At 38.9% G+C, this 17,770-nt stretch overlaps 1 protein-coding gene across 29 annotated transcripts in view; it reads left to right on the top strand.

The window, feature by feature from the left end:
* LOC125331442 (sarcolemma associated protein) overlaps nucleotides 1–17,770 on the top strand; it is a 79,005-nt gene that overhangs the window by 86 nt on the left and 61,149 nt on the right. For all 29 annotated transcript variants that reach the window (XM_048315438.1, XM_048315431.1, XM_048315426.1 and 26 more), the window contains exon 2: nucleotides 112–1,462. In XM_048315438.1, coding sequence (XP_048171395.1) covers nucleotides 1,265–1,462 — 198 coding nt within the window. In that variant the 5' untranslated portion in view covers nucleotides 112–1,264. The remainder of the gene's footprint in view (nucleotides 1–111; nucleotides 1,463–17,770) is intronic.

The raw sequence follows: 17,770 nt of genomic DNA, 5'->3' as shown, positions 1-17,770 counted from the left end.
GGAGCGGGGTGCGCCCCGTGCCGCCCGCGGGGCCGCGCGATGCGGGGCTGAGGGGACGCGGCGAGACGCGCTGAGGGACGAGGCTGACCCGGTTTGTTTTCGGCCCCGCAGGTCGGAGGAAAGTTCCCGCGGCCGGTGGCCGCCTGAGCGGCAGAGCGACCGAGCGGGAGCGCCCGGGCCCGGCCGCCAGGCCTCTCCCGCCGCCGGGGCAGCGGAGCCGCACTGGGCGGGCGGAGAGCGCGGGGGTGCGCAGCGGGCCCGCCTCATGCGTAGCCACCTGCGGAGGGGCTGAGCGGAGCCGCCGCGCCCCGCGCCGGGGGTTCCTGGCGGGGACTTCCCGGGGCAGCCCCCGCCGTCCGCCCCTGCGGAGCCGCCGCCGAGGGACGCACACCGACCCCGCCGCCAGCCAGAGCCGCCGCCGGGGAGCGACCTGTCAGCGCGCCTCGCAGGCCGGCCCCAAGGACCCTTCCCACGCGTTGGTTTGTCCTCGGGAGAAGGAGAGTTGGGAGCCTCTCTATGCCTTATCAAGTTCCTTATCTGAGCGGCTCCCAGAAGCTGTAGACCAGTTTAGCTTTATCTGGTGTAGGGGAGAAAAACAGTGTAGCTCTCGCACTGCATCCTAAATCGAGGACCACCTATTCTGCTGGGGTTTAACACATGAAGATGGTGAAATGCGGATTGCTGTGTAAAGCAGTAGGTCCCTGTTGTGAAGCGAGGGCTTTGTATTCACCTTCCAGTTCCTGATCTGTGCCCTGTGAGAGAGGACGCTAATCTTACTCCTTCATCCCCCTTCCCTAAACCTTTCCTTGCTTCCATGTTGCATTGGTCAGACTTTTGGTCAGTGTTGTTTACGGAAGGAGGGGGGAAAGAAGGCAGTTGAGGTTACAAACAAAAGTACTTGTATGACTCATCTACTTGGATTTAAGACATTGTATCCTTCTTTCACGGGGCCTTTGCTTCTCTCTGAAGGAATCAGATGCTTATTCCTGTTCTTCCAGAGGAGGATGGATTGAAAGTTGTATGTTTTAGACTTTTTTTGGGCCACTGCTGATGTTAAGAGACATAATGGGGCTTTTTCACTGGATTATTGCCAGAATTAGTTTACACACTGAAACAATGGGTTGTTAGGCCTCTCATACGATAATATTTGTCCTGCTTTAATATAAAGTTGCTGTGGAGGTGTTTTAAAAATTGTGGAGGACAGTCTGCATCAGAAGAGGCTCTCTTCATCTCTGGTTGGTGTGGCAACCGCAATCTGTCCTCGATGCCTTCAGCCTTGGCCATCTTCACTTGCCGCCCGAACTCCCACCCGTTTCAGGAGCGTCATGTTTACCTGGACGAGCCCGTCAAGATCGGCCGCTCCGTGGCTCGCTGCCGGCCAGCCCAGAACAACGCCACATTTGACTGCAAGGTGCTGTCCAGGAACCATGCTCTTGTCTGGTTTGATCACAAGACAGGCAAGGTAAGGTGTTTATTTAAAAACACTGAAACTGCACGTTTGTTTTAGCAAGTGTCTGTAGACTGCAGATCACTCTGGGTTTTGCTGTAGTAAGTATGGTTGACTAGTGAAGGAGTAAGATTTGTTCTAAAATTATAACTTTCCAGGTAAGTTGGTAATTTCTTACAAAGCAGAAACTGAATATTATGAAAAGTATATAAAACGAACAGTTGAAAATGGTTAGAGTACTGAAAGACTTGCGTGTGTCTTATTCATTGCTGGAAGTAGGTGATTTTGAGGTGAGTCATGCAAATGTGAAAGCACATTGTATCGATATAGGGTGTAATAGTATTTTTTTCAAATGCGGAGAAATTACTGTTTTATCTGTGTATGTAAATTGATTGTGAGGAGCGTTGAAAAATGGATTTCAAAAAGATACTGTGCTTGGTTGGCACTCTTCCTACTTGTCCTTTTGAAATTTTGTGGAGTATTTTGTTTGGTTCTGATAGAAAGTTTATCACTGGGAACACGAGTGTAATGAATGGCACTCATGATACAGTCTTATTGATAGTGAAAATGGTTTTAAAATACATCCTGTGTTCTTAACTGTTCCTCTCACAAGTCTGGCAGTCTTGTTAAGCGAAATTGAGGGGTCCTGTAGTGCGTGTTTTGTCCACTAGGGATTGAACTGGGACAAGTAAAGTTGTTTTACTTAATGACTGTCAAGTTAATTTTAAATAGCCAGAAAAAAATTAGCAGAGTGCAGACTACAGTTGCTCAGCACTGTATTTTTTTCCCAAATATATTGATGTTATGCCCTAGAACTTAACATCCTCTAAATCAGCTGGATTTTAGCTTCACACCAAGCCCTTCTATGAAATGCAGTCAGTGTAGCTCTGGATTTTAAGAATAATATGGTCTGTAATTAATGCAGATTTTTTCAGTAGTATGACACAGAAGGAGGAGCAGTACAACGCAGTCAAAGTTCTTAACCTTCCATTGTTAGCTATCCTGTGTTATGCAATACTTGGGCATGATGGGACAAGACAAGCATTTAATTTCCTAAGGCTGGATTATGGCATGGCTTTCAAGTTACCTGCAGGTAATTGTGCAAACTGCTATCTGTATTAAACGTTTCATTAAGCACGCTGCTTTGGCTCTATTGTGTGTGCGTGATGTGCATTCTTGGATTCTAGAAAACTTAAGTGCTTGAAATACTTTAAGTTTAGTCTTTAACCTTTCTTGTTTGATTCAACAAAGTAAAATGTTCCGATTTATTGTGCTGTCTTTAAATTAGAAATTAGTATGCATGTGGCTTTTTATCAACATTTCTTATGACTTAAAAGATTTTAAGACCCCCATGTGCTCTAATATGGTTACAAACAGTATGCCGTATTCAAGATGGTTAATTTGACAAAGCACTGAGTGTTGAGAAAATATGGTAACTGATAGATAAGCTTCAAAGACCATCAGCTATGGGGTTTTTTGTTTGTTTTTAAATTTCAGTTAGCTCTGGCTTCTCTAATATAGGTAAAAAATTTATGTGCTTACTCATTTATCTGTTTTAAAATAGCAACTTAATAGTGGTAGTAAGTAAGAGGATTGTATTTAATAGTTCTCGAGATACCATCATGTGAAGATTTGACAGGGGTCTGATGAAAATTGCCAAGGTGGGGATCTGTAGCCATAGTGATCAAGTAAAGAATGGGTTTGGGATCATGCCCTGGAATCCACTCCTGATGCATGTTAAATGTGGTGATGTTATAAAAGGTTTAAAGCATTGGTAGAGCAATGTGGAGAATTTCAGATTCTGTGCTTGTTTCTTAGCAATATGGACTGGCTTTCATCTGATTGAGTGTCTGAATGGTAAATTATGAGACAGTTGGAGGAGAGGGGGAAATACACCATTAGAGATAATAGGTATCAAATGCTGGTGTGAAAAGGCAGGTAGAAGATACTGATAAACACAGGCTTGATCTTGAATCAGAAGAACTACTTAAAAAAATTCTGTGGTGTTTTCAAAATGTAAACAAAACCATGAAACTATGCCAGAACATTTACATGCAGGAACATCTATTATCATTGTTTACATAACTGCTAATAAGCACATCTCATTTAGCAAATTGTCATTATCCTATCAATGACCTATATTTAAACCTGCACAAATTCTTTTTGTCAGAGTATTTGTAAACATTTCTTAGAAGCTTATATGTAGGATGTTTATCAATTCTGGGTTTTTTGAAAGATAAAAGACCTTCAAATGTTAATTTAGTAATGAGAAAAACCTTCAGATATTTCAAAATGGTTCATGAATGATCTGGGGCTACAGTTTCGTAAGTTGTGGACTCTGGCAATACCAGTTTCTGGCATTACCAGTCACTCAGTCCAGTCTCTGTGCTGCCTCTTGAGCTGCCTTTCAGTTATACTCTCATACTCTTTGGTTTTTTCCTGAGGGCTTGGAGTTTTATTTTGTTTAGTGAATCATGTGAGTGATCCTGTTTACTACATAGTCTGTAAACAATTTTATCGATATCATCTGTAAATAGGGGTAGAACCTGCAGAGAGGGAGCAGCAGTAAGCAATGCCAAGGAAAGTAGTACAAATTTTTTTTCCTTAGGCAGAGGAAGGCATAAGCTGAAATATGTCACATAAGTAGACCAAGCTGAAGATAACATGTTACTTGCAGTTGAAAGATGTGAATGTTTGCTTTGTATAAAGGCACTTTAATTATGCATGGAAAAAGTTATTTGCCCAAGGAGATAATGTCTATGTAACACCAGCATTATTAAGGATGAAAGTGGGATGAGTTTTTGAGATTACCGATACATACCAATTAAAAGCAGGTACTTAAAGTTGGATTTGCTTTTAAAAATATTTTTAACATAATATCTAAGCCTAAATATGTATATGATTAAGGTAGAAGGAGATGGTGGTGGGATTATCTGTACTTGAACTTTTTCTGTGCTTAGTAGTACTTCTACAGACAATCTGTGCAATGCCTCTTTTTGCCTGTGTTTGTAGATACAGCATAGTAACTCCTAGTTAACTAGTGGATTTTTCATGCAGTGATAACATTAGAATATTATGCTTAGAATTAATTTTGATTTTATTTTTTTAAAGTAATTACAAGGTAATGAATCTGGGTTTTTTTAGAGGTGCCTGAAAAAGTGACTCACTAGATATGTAGGAAGTAGATGTTGTGCTGAGCATGGAGTGTTCCAAAAAGTGTGAATCAAAGCAAAAGAAAAAGTGGGCTATAGTTCACAAAATCTAAATATGTTTGTTCAGCTCATATCGCTGCATATGGGAAGAAGCTCTTAAAAATTGCATAACTGAAATAATCTTAAACTTGGTTTTTTGGGTTTTGTTTTCATTTTTGAAAACAAACAAGTGGAAAACCCTTGAGAATTTGTATATGGCTTCCAGGCTGAAATGCTTCTGACAGATGTTTTAGAAGCTTTTAGTAGAAACCTGAAGCTTCCAACAGATACCCAGGCTTTCAAAATCTGGAATTATTCAGTGCCTTAGATTGTTTTGAGTTGCTGTTATAAGTACCTTTTATAGGGAATTCATTGCCACAGTTTACCAAATGCTCTGAGAAACTGTGAAAAATAAAGTATTTTCTTAGAGCAAAAGCACTCCAAAGAACTGGTCATTTGTAATAACTGAAAAAAACCGTGTAGGCACAAGTTGATGTGTTAATGGTAGCTAATACTATTGTTTTCATTTAACTCAAAGTGGATATGAATTGAGCACATTCGTATCTTGGTGACATAAATGCTAACTATATTGAAATCCATAATCCCCGTAATAGTAAATGAAATTGATTAAAGCTGTGCTTTCTGGCTTCTAGATTTAAAATATGTGAGATAAAAATACTACAAAATACGTCCTGCAGGGAGCACCCTCTTCTTTAAAGAAAACAAACACAAAACAGATTCCCCCCCTTAAAAAAAAACCCTTCAAAAAACAAAACCCAAAACAACAACCAACCAAAAATCCAACAAGAAAACCCAAACCCCAGCAACTCAAAACAACGAGCCCAAAGGTACAGCCTGTTTAACGTTGTGATCTGAAGGACACAGTGCAGTTTACTCTGGTCGTGTTTGGGGACGACACCGAGCCTGTGAGTGTTGGTGTGGGGGCTGAGTTGATCTGCTCAAGGGCAGGGCTGCCCGCAGGGCCCTGGCTGTGCTGAGTGAACGGCCGACAGGAACCCGAGGACAAACAGCGGAGGCTGCACTTGCAAAGGAAGAACCCCTTGCAGCTTACTAGACCCTATCTAGCATACTTCATCTAATTTTGGACCACTAGTGTAAGAATTACATTGACAAACAGGAGCTGAGATTAGATAGTTTTTCTTTGTGCTGTATTGTACTAGGGGTAAAAGTAAATTGATATGAAAGAGAGCAAACGAAATTTGTAAAGAGGAAATATGTTGCTCACTTAACATGACATAAAATGTTTTGTGGATATCAAGAACTTGGCACGATTCAGGAAGTACAGAACATTTTCTCTGGACGCTCTGTTAGTTCAGAAGTATTTTAGTAAATTTATCTTAAAAAACTAAGTGGGATATGAAAAATGGTATTTGGAATTGTAGGGTTTCGGTGGGAGGTTTTTTTCCTGCTGCTTCCAGTAGAGATTCTTGTGTGATACTCTGGCCTATTTAGTGTTTATCTATGTAAGGGATGTTTAGTTTCTCATGTATCAGTAGCTCTTATTTCGATAGATGCCATGTCTGTTATTTGTTTTTTCCTCTATTATATCTTTTCAGCTTTCTGTTAGGATTGTTGTCTGAGAGATGTACAGATATTTTATTTTTCAGTACTCTTGATGTAGCTGTATGGTTACCATCTGCAGTGGGGGCACTTTATCTTCCAAACATTGAAGACACTTTATCTTCCAAACATTGAATATGTGTTCCAAGTGCCCTGGGGGACTGACGTGGGGATCTGCCGTAATGCACTAAGGTGAAACTCCAGTGCTTGGGTGCCTCTGGTAAGAGGTTGATGTCAGGCAGCCCTTACATACACCTGTTAATATTTTTACGTAAGTGCTTTTCACCCTGAACGAACCATCCAATTTTATACTGATATCATCATGAGAATAGTATGAGGTAGGGAGCTCTTGCTTTTGACGAACTTCAGCACCATGGTTTTAGAAGCTGGTGTAGGAGTGCGGGCAGCCATTTATAGTAGAGGTAAGTCAGTGCTGACAAGGATTTCCCTGCAGAGATACCATCTAGAGCCACTGCTGCAGAGTTAATACTGTAATTCTTGGAGCTGATCCATTGCAGTCATGATGCATCTCTCCTGAGCCAGGAACACCAACACATTGATTAGGCTTTAAAAACAAACAAAAATCCCTTTTGTATTTGAAATGAATTTTTACAAACCTCAAATGAATCAGGTTACTTAGCCAGAGTGAAGGCCAGAAAATGTGTTTTTCTTAGATCTGTAATGGGATGGTTTGGGTTTGCTCCTGGTCCCAGGCTTATAAATGCAAAACCTTGCTTCCCTACACTTCGATTAGATAAAGTTGTTCTTGATTTTTACTTTTTCGTGTTAGTTGGGCAATCCAATGATTGTTAACAGGTGGATTTACATGGCACTGGAGAAATACTTTGATTTGGCTTTATCTTCTCATTTTTCTTAATAAATGCAACAGCTTCATTTGCTTATTTATCTAATGAAAGTAATTGCATTTATGTATGCTGTGAAGGGCCATGTGGGTGAGGAGTGTCTGTGTCATTGTGTTACTTTGGTTGTGTTGATTTGAGTCTGATCTAGCTAGAATTCTGCAAAATGTGTTGATACATACTCAGCTGTTTTGTTGCATTTTGGGTTTTGTCATTTCTTTTAATAGATAACATAAAGTGAAAATGATTGTTGTTTGTGGAACCAGGCCAGTGAAAAGGAAGGAAGAATGCTGTCTCCATCCCTATAGCTAGCAATTTTACAGTCTATTGCTGCTAAATTATATGATTGATTGTTGTCTCAGGATTTTCTTTTGAATCACATCAGTACTTGCTTCCTGTTAATGTTGCTCACTTGCTGAGAGTTTGGGTTATCCAAGAGCTCTGAATTTTGTTAGATCTTGCTGTGACAATGCATTAGTGTTCCCAACTTGTCTGTCTTTGCAGAAATGTTTCTGCTTGTGGCAGAATTGTTGGAAGAAGGCTCAGCATTGTCACATTTTTGTTGAATATAGGCAAGTGTTTTTTCAGTCTGCTCTAGGAGTGGGAACATCAGGCAGAGAGATGGGTTGGACTGTACCATCTTGCAAGAAGACATATCTGTCTGCCAGAGGCCCAGAACAGCTTCCTCCTTGAAAAGGAAAATCATTGTGCTGGAGCCAGACAATTAATTTGATAGAATTTTCCTGTTGTGTTGTACCAGACTTGTGTGTGATTGAGCAATGCTTTAGAGTTTATTTCAGTCTTGAGAAAGTATAAATAAATGATGAACTTCCAGCAGGCTTATAATAGAAAGTCCGAAATCCTGTAGTAACACTGTAGTTGAGTGGAAAAACACAGAAAATGCTAGCAGGAGTTTGACCTTTTTTGGGGTTTTTTTTTTTACTTTTGTAAAAAGTAAACATAAAACATACTGGGATTAATCCAGGGTAGTTTAGGGCATGAGGAATTTATAAAATCTTTACAGAGCTAAGGAACGTTACAGTATTGATAGTTGAACTGTGGTGTGTAATGGAGGGAAATATGTACTATTCATAGAACTTTTGGGTTATAAAATAACATTAACCAACTATTGGAAAGACTGAAGAATTGATAGTGAGATGGGCTCAATTGCAAATGTCCTAATAGTGTAAAACAGGAGAACTTGTAACTAAATACAAAAAATATTGACAATATTGTGCTGCTGTTAAAGTAAGTTTTTCCCCAGTGGGAATATCTTGTTTAGTTTTCGTTTTTACATGATAATTCAAGTGTGTTGAAAATATTTATTACAGAAAGTCTTCAATACAGAAAGCATACAATGTCTCGTGTATGTATAAAAACTATATCAGAACAGAAGGGTGACCTTTTGTTCTTGTGTTAAGAGAGTAATGAATAGAAACCTAAGAATTAAGTTATTAGTGCTGCATATTCTCATAATTACACCTGTAGTATTTCTTTCATAAAAATAAAATAAATGCAAGAGCTTAAAATAGAAAAGTTATGGATGCTTGTAACCATGTATTGAGTAATACCCTTTTTAAAGGAAGGAATTGAAATGCTTATGTTTCAAATCCAAGATGAAAAGCTCTGTAATGGGCCAGATAGATATTTGTACAGCAAGTTCTTTTGGAGACACTTGGTACTGGCTGCTGCTGTCTGCATATGTCATTAGTCTTATCTGATATGGAAGTTTTTGCTCTTAACTGGAACTTTTCCAAAGTTGTTCCTTTTTTGGAAGTTGAGTGAGATTAAGTTTAAACCTAGATTTGTCTAAAACTTAGTCTTTGCCCTAGTGTCAATGTTCTGTAAGTGGTTTTTCTTCTTGTTTAACCCCACCCCAGCAGAGTTTGATAATTATGCCTTGCTCTCTGTTTTTTTTAAAAATGTTTTTTCATGAAGTGTAATTCTTAATTATGTAGGTTAGAAGCCAGATCTCTTGGTTCTGCAAAGCTGAGCTTTTAGCCTGCCTACCTTTTTATCTTTTAGTATTCTGGTGACCTTTCCCAGTAACTCGTGGCACAATTAGCTGTCATTCTCTGGTTTTTTTTTTTGGTTGTTAGCTGTGATAGTTATGCCAGAACTTAGGGGCAATAGAATTGCAAATCAGTTTCCGTAGTGTTACTTGTGATTTTATTCTGGCATTGCTGGGTTTTGCACGTATACTTATTGCTTCCAGGTGCTTGAAGAATCTGAAAGCTTTCAGGAGGCATAGTGAATTATTTGTAATTCTTCACATGTTGAGCTCTGTTATTAAAAAAAAAAACTTTGTTTTTTATATCTGATTGTGGAAGAATCCATTCTGCAGCCAAGTTATTTTTTGCAGGTCTTTGATCTCTGTAGGTAATAGCAACTCTTTGTTTATTTGCTATCATTACAGGGATTCCTCTTGCTGGATGCCAGAGGATTTTTAAGGTTATGACAATATTAGCACATATTTTTAAGAGACAAAGAATAAGTTTGATGGAGTTTCTTTTGTTTCTATGGATTCCAGAACTTTAGGTCATTAAGTAGCTAAGGTGGTATCTACTTGGAGGGAAGTTACAATACTGTGAACAAGGACAGCAAATTCTATGGCATGGATGAACTGGCAGAGGATAACTAAGGTTTCTGTGGGCCTCAGGAGATTGTCTGGTCCAGTCTGCTGGGCCACAGCAGCTCTAATGAGTTGAGGTTGCTTGTGGACTTGGTAGAGGATATTGTGTACAGAATTAATCCCTGCCAGGAAATAAGCTTCTGAGGTCAGTGTGAGGCGTATTAGCTGGTAGATTAGCCTGTGTTGCTGTTGTCTTAAGTTATGTTTCTAGCTTCCAGTATATGTATGTCTAGATAGAATTCAGTATTATGCATACCTGGAGTACTTCTTTTATAGTGCAATTTAAAATTACCATGAAAACTTGTCAGGAAATTTTAAAATAATTTCTGGAGGAAAGGAAGCACTAAATGAAGGTCATGAATGTTCCCAGTTCCACTCCTAATTCCATAAGGGTGGAAATAATACTACACTTTCACTTATAGCTGTCAACCACTACTTCCTTTTTAAGAACTCAAAGGGGAAATTTTTTTTTTTCATCTTCCTCTTTGAGGACTTTTCATTGACTGCATATTCCAGCACTTGTAAGAGAAAGTCAGGAATACAAATTGTCATGGAAAGGGTTTGTTTGTTTTTGCAATCTCCTTAGCTAGTTGATGTTAGGTAAAGCTACTGGTTGTGCTGCTTAAGCAGAGCTTTGGTAGGTATCTAAATATTGTCTGTGACAGTGAAGGCCAGTGATTTGGTATATGAACAGAGCCCTTTCTATGTAATTAAGGGAAGGACTGATAGGCTGCTATTTATATTAATAATATGTTACCTATAACACAGAAAGGCATGTGGATGTTCTAAGTCTATTTGAATGCTCTTTACCCATGGCGTCATTCTGATCTTTGGTTACATTTATGAATGACTCTAAATTAGAAAGTCAAAAGTATATGTGCTGTGTTTAGATAACTTCTAACTTGCATGTAAACAGAGAGAAAAATGTTTCTGGAGGTTTTTGTACTTGAACAAATGCACTGTGTCAACAAACAAGGATAACCTTCCTTTCAAAATGCATGTTTTCATTTGGAATCTCTGTACACATGCTGCCTCACTGACTGAGATCAGCACAGGTTGTACATCCATCCTGTTGCAGGGTATTACTTCCTGATAAATTTAATGCAGATCTACATTTTAGCTGCAGATTGACCTTCCCTTATCCCATGTTCCAGAAGTGGGCTTGGGAAGGGTTAGTTTGGCAAAACCCTGCACCAACACAGCTGTCCTGCCACGGCTGTCCCAGAGCCACTCTGGGACATTCAGACTGCATTCCTGGGGGCTCCTTAGGTCACCCTGTTCTGGGATTTTGCCTGCTTCGCAGGTCAGTATAAATGTGCCTGTACTTGAACGATTTTGTATGCAGATGTGCAGGTAAGAGCGGTTTTCTTGGTCTCCCCTGGTTATCAAATCCAAGTGTACTCATTTTGCTTCCTTCCTTTCCCACACAGCTTAGTGTTGAGCCTTCCCAGGATAAGTGTTACTGGATAAATTTTAGATGATGATCTGAGTTTTATAAACTAATATTAAAGGATCTTGATGACTACTATGCTTCATTTTGAGATCTGTAACTTGTACTCTCTTTGATGTGCTTTATAGTTTAAACTTGCTGTATGCATCTTCTTTTATAATTGCTGTTTTGTAAATAATTGCTTTGTAATATCCTTTAAAGCCTTTTATGAAGGTGTAGTTTTGAGTCTAATGTTAGGGTACTTGTAATTTTGTAACATTATTTCAGTGACTAGATCTGCTTGCTGGTGTTGTGCCTCAAATCTAGAAAGTATGTTGAACCATTCTGCTTTCAATATTGCTTCAGACAGTTGTTTTACGGGGGAGGAAAGCTGAGTAGAGACTATTTTGTCTTGTCCAGACCAAAACTCTTCAGACAATAGAAGGATTTAAGAAATAATAAGTGCTTGGTTATACTTGCAGACATTTGGAAGAGGTATTTTTTTTCAACTGCTACACTCATGCTGAGGTGTCCCAAGTATTCTTTTTCATGGGACAGTAGTAGTGGCAGGATTTTAAAATGCAAATTTGTGATCATATATGGGCAGAAAATGTTCTTAACCTTAAAGTTTAATTATTGTGTTTATAGACACTGTCAACATGCATTTTTATTTCAAAACTGGTTATATTTAATATATAAAAATTGTGTTTCATATTTATATTTAATGGGTGAGACAGTGGAGACACAAAAAAAGAAAACAGGCAAATCAGCTTTCTAGGTACAGTCTCTTCTGTCTGAAAAGAAGTTGTAACTTTGGAAAGTTCTGCCTGAATTCACAAATAAAGTCACAAGCAAAACAAATATTTTGGAACATAAGAAGTGGCCAACTTTTTTTATTTTACTATTAGCAGTGACAGTGTAATTGCTAGGACATGAAAAAGGACTTTAGTGAGTGTACTGAGTCAAATATGAAAAATGAGACAATTCAGGTTTTTTTGTTATTGTTGACCCATATAACTCCTGCTCTGGGGGTTCTTTTCCATAAAGCTAGATACGGTGAATGGACAGGACCAACCTGCTGCTGATGAGAGAATCACAGAACGGTTTGGGTTGGAAGGGATTGTAAAGATGATCTAATTCCAACACCCTTGCCATGGGCAGGGACACCCCCCACTAGACCAGGTTGCGCAGAGCCCCATCCAACGTGGCCTTGAACAGTTCCAGGGATGGGGCATCTTCCATTTGTTTGGGTTTGTGGTTTTTTTTCCCCATCACTGTTTCTTTCTTGGTATTTTTTAACTTCATTGTTTTCATTAAGTACTAGCATAGTAGTAATAGTAGTAGTTGTTGTTACTATATTCCAAAGTAGTAGAATTTCTGTCAGTGCTTTTAATAATTCTTGATGAAATGTCCCATGTCAGTGGAAGAAAAGCACACCAGTAATAAATGACCACAAAATCAGATAGGTGTTAGGTACACTACATTTACTCAAACATCTGTCAGGAGTGCACTTTTATCAGTTGTGTCCATGAACAGGTCTGAGGGCCATTTCGACATCTTAGCAGGGTTCTTTGGGTTTATGCATATGCTGTGTAGATGTAGGCTGGTGGAAGTGAGCTCCTTATTTCCCTCATGCATTGTATTTCTGAGCATTTGAAAGAGTATGAGCTGTACTTGCCTTTTTTAATGCAGCCTTTGAAGTATGAGCGTTGTTTGCTGGCATCTTAAGAGAGGGAGGAGAAAGTTTATCTGCTTTGATAAACAAGCCTTTGGAAAGAGGTCTGTGACCTTGCTTGAAGAAGGATTATGATGAGAGGAATGTCTTGTATCTTTATTTTATATAATCACAAGTGGTAAATTCAGTTAAATGTGGCTTGTTTACAGTGTAAAACACTTAGATACCTGCCTACACTTGAGGCGTAGTAAGGGTATTATAATTTAAATGTCTGAATTATGATAATAAACATACTTGTTTAACATGCTAGCAGTGTATGAAGCCAAACTTAAAAGTTTTGAGAACATTATCATTTAAATACTTGAGTCGTTTAGTCTTTTTCAGCTTTAGAGCTTCAGGTTCTGGAGAATAGACATGGATGAGTGTTCTTTATAAAGGTGTTAACAGTTTTTTTCAGATGTGTTGATTTTCTGCTTGGGTAGAACTGTTAAAGATGCCCCATAGCAGAAAGCCTGCATGTCTTGCATCTTCCCACAGTGCTAATGAGAAATTGCATTATGAAAACTGTGGTGGAATAGAGTCTTTGTTATTTGCTGCAAAACTCAGAGCTGCAGTTCAGAGAGAACTCTTGCTTTTCAGTTTCAGTTCTACTCTTCTACAGGATTTTGTTCCAATTCAAAAGGTACTTTTTTCACTATCGATTCCTGTGTTCCTCTGTGCTTTCTAGTGCCTTAGACAGAACGACTAAAGCAAATAGCATAGAACAAAATCTTGTCAGCTTACATTGTACAGTGAAAAGATATTTTAGAAAATCCGAGGTCACAGAACCTACATGTTTCTGAAAATATTGGTGGTAACACTTACTTAGAGCAAGATGCTCTTGCCACCATTAGGGCAGTAATCTAATTGAACAGGAATAGTGAAATGGAATAGGCAGCAAAAAAGCACAATGAACCCCAGCATCAGAGTAGGGTGTTCCTTGTTTGATTTAGCTGATCCTCTTGAGGCTTAAAGCCTCTGTAGCAGGGAGTTCCTCTCTGTATTGTGTTTCTTTGTCAATTGCTGGGTAGTAACTTCCTTTCATTTTTAATGTATGTATATTACCATTAGAAAATGAGATACTTCAGATTGTGGAATTAAATTTCCCTTTATTTTTTCTAGTTGAGATGGTGAAATAAAATGTTCTGCAAAATACTGATTCTTAGGAAGGTGTTTGACAAAACTGAAGAAGTAAGAACAAATCTATGGCAGAAAAGGTTATGGGTGCACAGAATATTTCTAAACCAGTTGTCAAATGCCAGGTAAGCCCTTCTGCATAACTGGTCCATCATTCATCCAATCCTTTTCATGTTTATTCTCACACTTGGGCCATTCTTAAAACAACTAAACTTAGACTTCAGCTCCCTTGTCTGTAATGTTGGTCCTTTCTTCCTTCCAGTCTTTGGGATGAAAAGAATTGCAGATTTTTAAAAGAGTTACCTGTCTGTTTTTCACAACGCTTCCCCACTGGAGTCCATAAGTAATCCCAGCTGCCACCTTCCTCTTGCTACTGTCCCTTTCTGCAAAGTACGAACAACAGTCGTAGAATTCCAGCTTAGTGCACCTTGCCTTCGTCTCATCTTATGTCCAAGTATCTTTGAGTATGTATCATGTGGTGATGGAGCAGCCAGATATAAGTGGGCTTAGGGGTTGGAGAGAGGCTGGAAAGGCTGAAAGAAACTTTTCTGATCCTGTGTCTCATTCTTTCTAAATACAAGCAACCAGTTCTCAAAGCCTGGTAGTCATGGAAGGTTGTCTTCAGGTGCTGTGAGGGCAGGAAGCACATCTGTGTGGTCAGGTTGGAGAACTGTCGAGGTGAGCTTCATATCAGCACTGAGGCTGTACTGGGGATAAACAATCGGGTGAGAAGAGCACTGAGCTCTGAAGATACTGTGGAATTTGCATGGGAAATTCTACAACGATGGGATAGAGACAAGGGGATCAGTTAGAAGTGGATCAAGTGATACAGAGGGAATATTGAAACTGAAGAGCAATTGAAGTCACAATTGCACACTCTAGATTGCAAGTTGCCCTTTTTTAAAAAAAAAAAAAAAAGACAAATCAACAGGAAACATGTATTGCTACTTCTCCTTTTTACATTTACTTGTGCCATCAAGTGCAGGTACCCAAAGAGCAGAGTTCTGCGCTGTTGAAATATGATCGTAAATGTTACAATTATCATTTAAGGTAACAAAGCTTTTTATTGGCGATTTTCTGTGTTCTGCTGTTTGAATATTGAATTTTAAAAACTGCTTACTTCTCTCAGCTTAATTTCTCAGGTTCTGTCAAAATATGCTTAGCATGGTGAAAAGAGCCATTGTTACGAGCAATGCAGGGATGGCAGTTGTAAGGAGCTGCATTTATAGTGAAGTAAAGTATTTGCAGAGCAGACAGATTTTTTTTTTTAAATTATTGAACTAATTGTGTAAGTGGAAGATGGGTCATCTTACATGAAAGATTTTAGGAAAAATAGTTTCAGCTGTTTATATAAGACTGTTCCTAGTGAGGAGTGTGCTGTGTCTCTGCCATATTTGAGGCACTTATTGTGAACCACTTCACCTGTTTTTGATTGTGACTTGCTAAGGAGAGCATTCCCTATCAGAGCTCACTTCAGTGGTTTTGGTTTAAGTTGAAATAGCAGCATGGAAGTACTTGTCATTTATGTGGTTCAGTCACAGCTAAAATAGTTTGTTTCATACTTAATGTATTTTTGAATATGTTGCTTCATGAAGAAATCTACTAATTCAGTTTGCATTTTAGCTGATACTGAGTAGAGATGAATGTTTTTATCCTTGAACTGACAATGATAACTTCACATCTGCAGAATGTAAAAGCTCTAGTAGTTTTCTTTTAAAATAAATGGTAATTTTTTTTTTCTTTATTAAGTTCATTATTTGGTTGAATAAATATTTTTACTTTCTTCTTGTGGGCTTTTTGTTTTGGTTTTTGGTTTTTTGCTTTTTGAAATTTTATTTCTGTTTCTTTATTTTTGTGGCTTAGGGACTGAATCCTTCTAATATGCATTGAATTTTTAGTTGAAATTATGCTGCACATAAATCTGAGAGAAGGCAACCAGTAACTTATTAAGTTGAAGTGTTATTGAGGTTCCAGGTGATTCATTGACTCACCATAGAAGCACTTCTTTCTGGGTTGCTGACCAAAATCTTAGTCAATCATACACAGCTGGTAAGCTTTTAGAGAGGAATGAGAGAAGGAAAGGTGATAGCTGATCCTGAGTGAAGTTTTGTAATTACTCTTGTCTAACTGGCAAAGAAGTAAATGTTTTCATTCTATCAGAAAGTCCAATGCAAGAATACTTCTATTGTAATTTATCGTGGAGTATTACTGTCAAGTGACTTACTTTGTCTAAACGATTATTCGTTTTCTCTTAAAGTAATAAGCAAAAACTGGATTAATAGTCTGCTCCCTGGTTACTGTATATATGATATGATATATCATATATATATATATGATAAGATCCAGAAGGACCTTCTGAAATTTTAAGAATTTATATTTGCAAATTAGTTTATTCAAAATATTTGCGTATTCATAGAATAGTTAGGAATAAAGATTTAATGGTTGGTTTGAAATGCCTGCCTGTTTTGCTTTTAGAATAATAGCTTTGTGAGTTCTCTTGGGATTTTTCTTCTCTGTTTTATTACTCTGAACTATTGATGTAGTTCGCACAATTTTGTTTACTAGTTTGCTGTTTCTGGTTTTTAAGTTTTCAGGCTAAACCTGTCAAAGGGAAGTGAAGAAAACATCAACGTTGCTGATGTGCCTGTTAAGAAACACTGAGGTTGAGAAACAGGTGGCAGAAAGCTGCTGGTTGGTGGTTGATGATAGTGTGTCACGCTTTGCGTTAGTTCTGCTTGGCACTGGATGAGTGGATGGTATTGGAAGTATGGAGACACTCAGCTGCTGAGTCTGGAAGTTGGCAGTCCATCCAGTTTGTGCAGTCAGGAGGTAGATAAGCTGCTCAAGTTGTCCAGTTTTGAATTAAGTGTGAAAAGTGTAATGTAACAAGGTAAATGAGGCACCTTTGTTAACAGTACATGTTTATTTTATTTGACTCAAACTAATTTCAAGAGACAGAGAAGCAAGCCCTGAAATAACTGTAGTAAAAATGCACTTTACTTGTCCCATGAGAACTTGTTAAGAATTAAATAATATACTTTAAGCTCAGAAGTTCAGCACCCCTTAGTTTTTAAGGTACCTTGTTGAAGGTTGAAAGAGTACAGGATATTCTGTGATGTTTTTTCTAGTCCCTTGTGTGCTTAGCACATGTTGCTGTTGTGTGCTGGGAGGGGACTGGTCTGCACTCAGTTTCACCACGTGTCTGTGAGGGGTTTGTCTATTCCAAAAGAAACCAGAACATATAAACAGGGAGGAAGCTGGAGATGTCCTGCGGTGCAACTTTTGAAGTGGATGTTTGGGAGAGCACAGGGTGTGTTTCCACAGTTGCTGTGAAATGTTGGTGCTCCCAGCACAGACCTGGTGTGAACAGGGGAGCTTGGTGGGATGCAAACTATTTGAAATAGAGAGAGAAGAAAGCAGAGAGCCGACTCCTGACACTTCCCTGGAAACCTAGACGGGAAATTCTGAGTGCAGTCAAGGAAAGTTCTATGCAGTGAAGCCAAGAGATGTGTAAAGGCTGAGGTTGTGCATGCGGTACTTTCCTGCTGCAGTCTGTCATTTGAGAATGTCTAAAATACAGTTGCTTCCTCAGCCCCGAGGAGCTACTGTCAGGTGGCAACAGAGGCAGGAGGTAATTTTAAGATCAAGTAGGAGAAAGACTAACTTACTTCTTTCTAGGTCTGTGGTAGACAGACTAATTCCTGCCTGCTAACCAGAGCACTGTGCATGTGAGAGGGCCTTGCCCTTTACTTGTTTCCTGAATCTCTTAGATTTTGTAG

This window comes from Corvus hawaiiensis, chromosome 11 (genome assembly GCF_020740725.1).
Source record: "Corvus hawaiiensis isolate bCorHaw1 chromosome 11, bCorHaw1.pri.cur, whole genome shotgun sequence".
In the NCBI taxonomy this organism is placed as follows: domain Eukaryota; kingdom Metazoa; phylum Chordata; class Aves; order Passeriformes; family Corvidae; genus Corvus; species Corvus hawaiiensis.
This window is presented reverse-complemented; position numbering and strand designations above follow the sequence as displayed.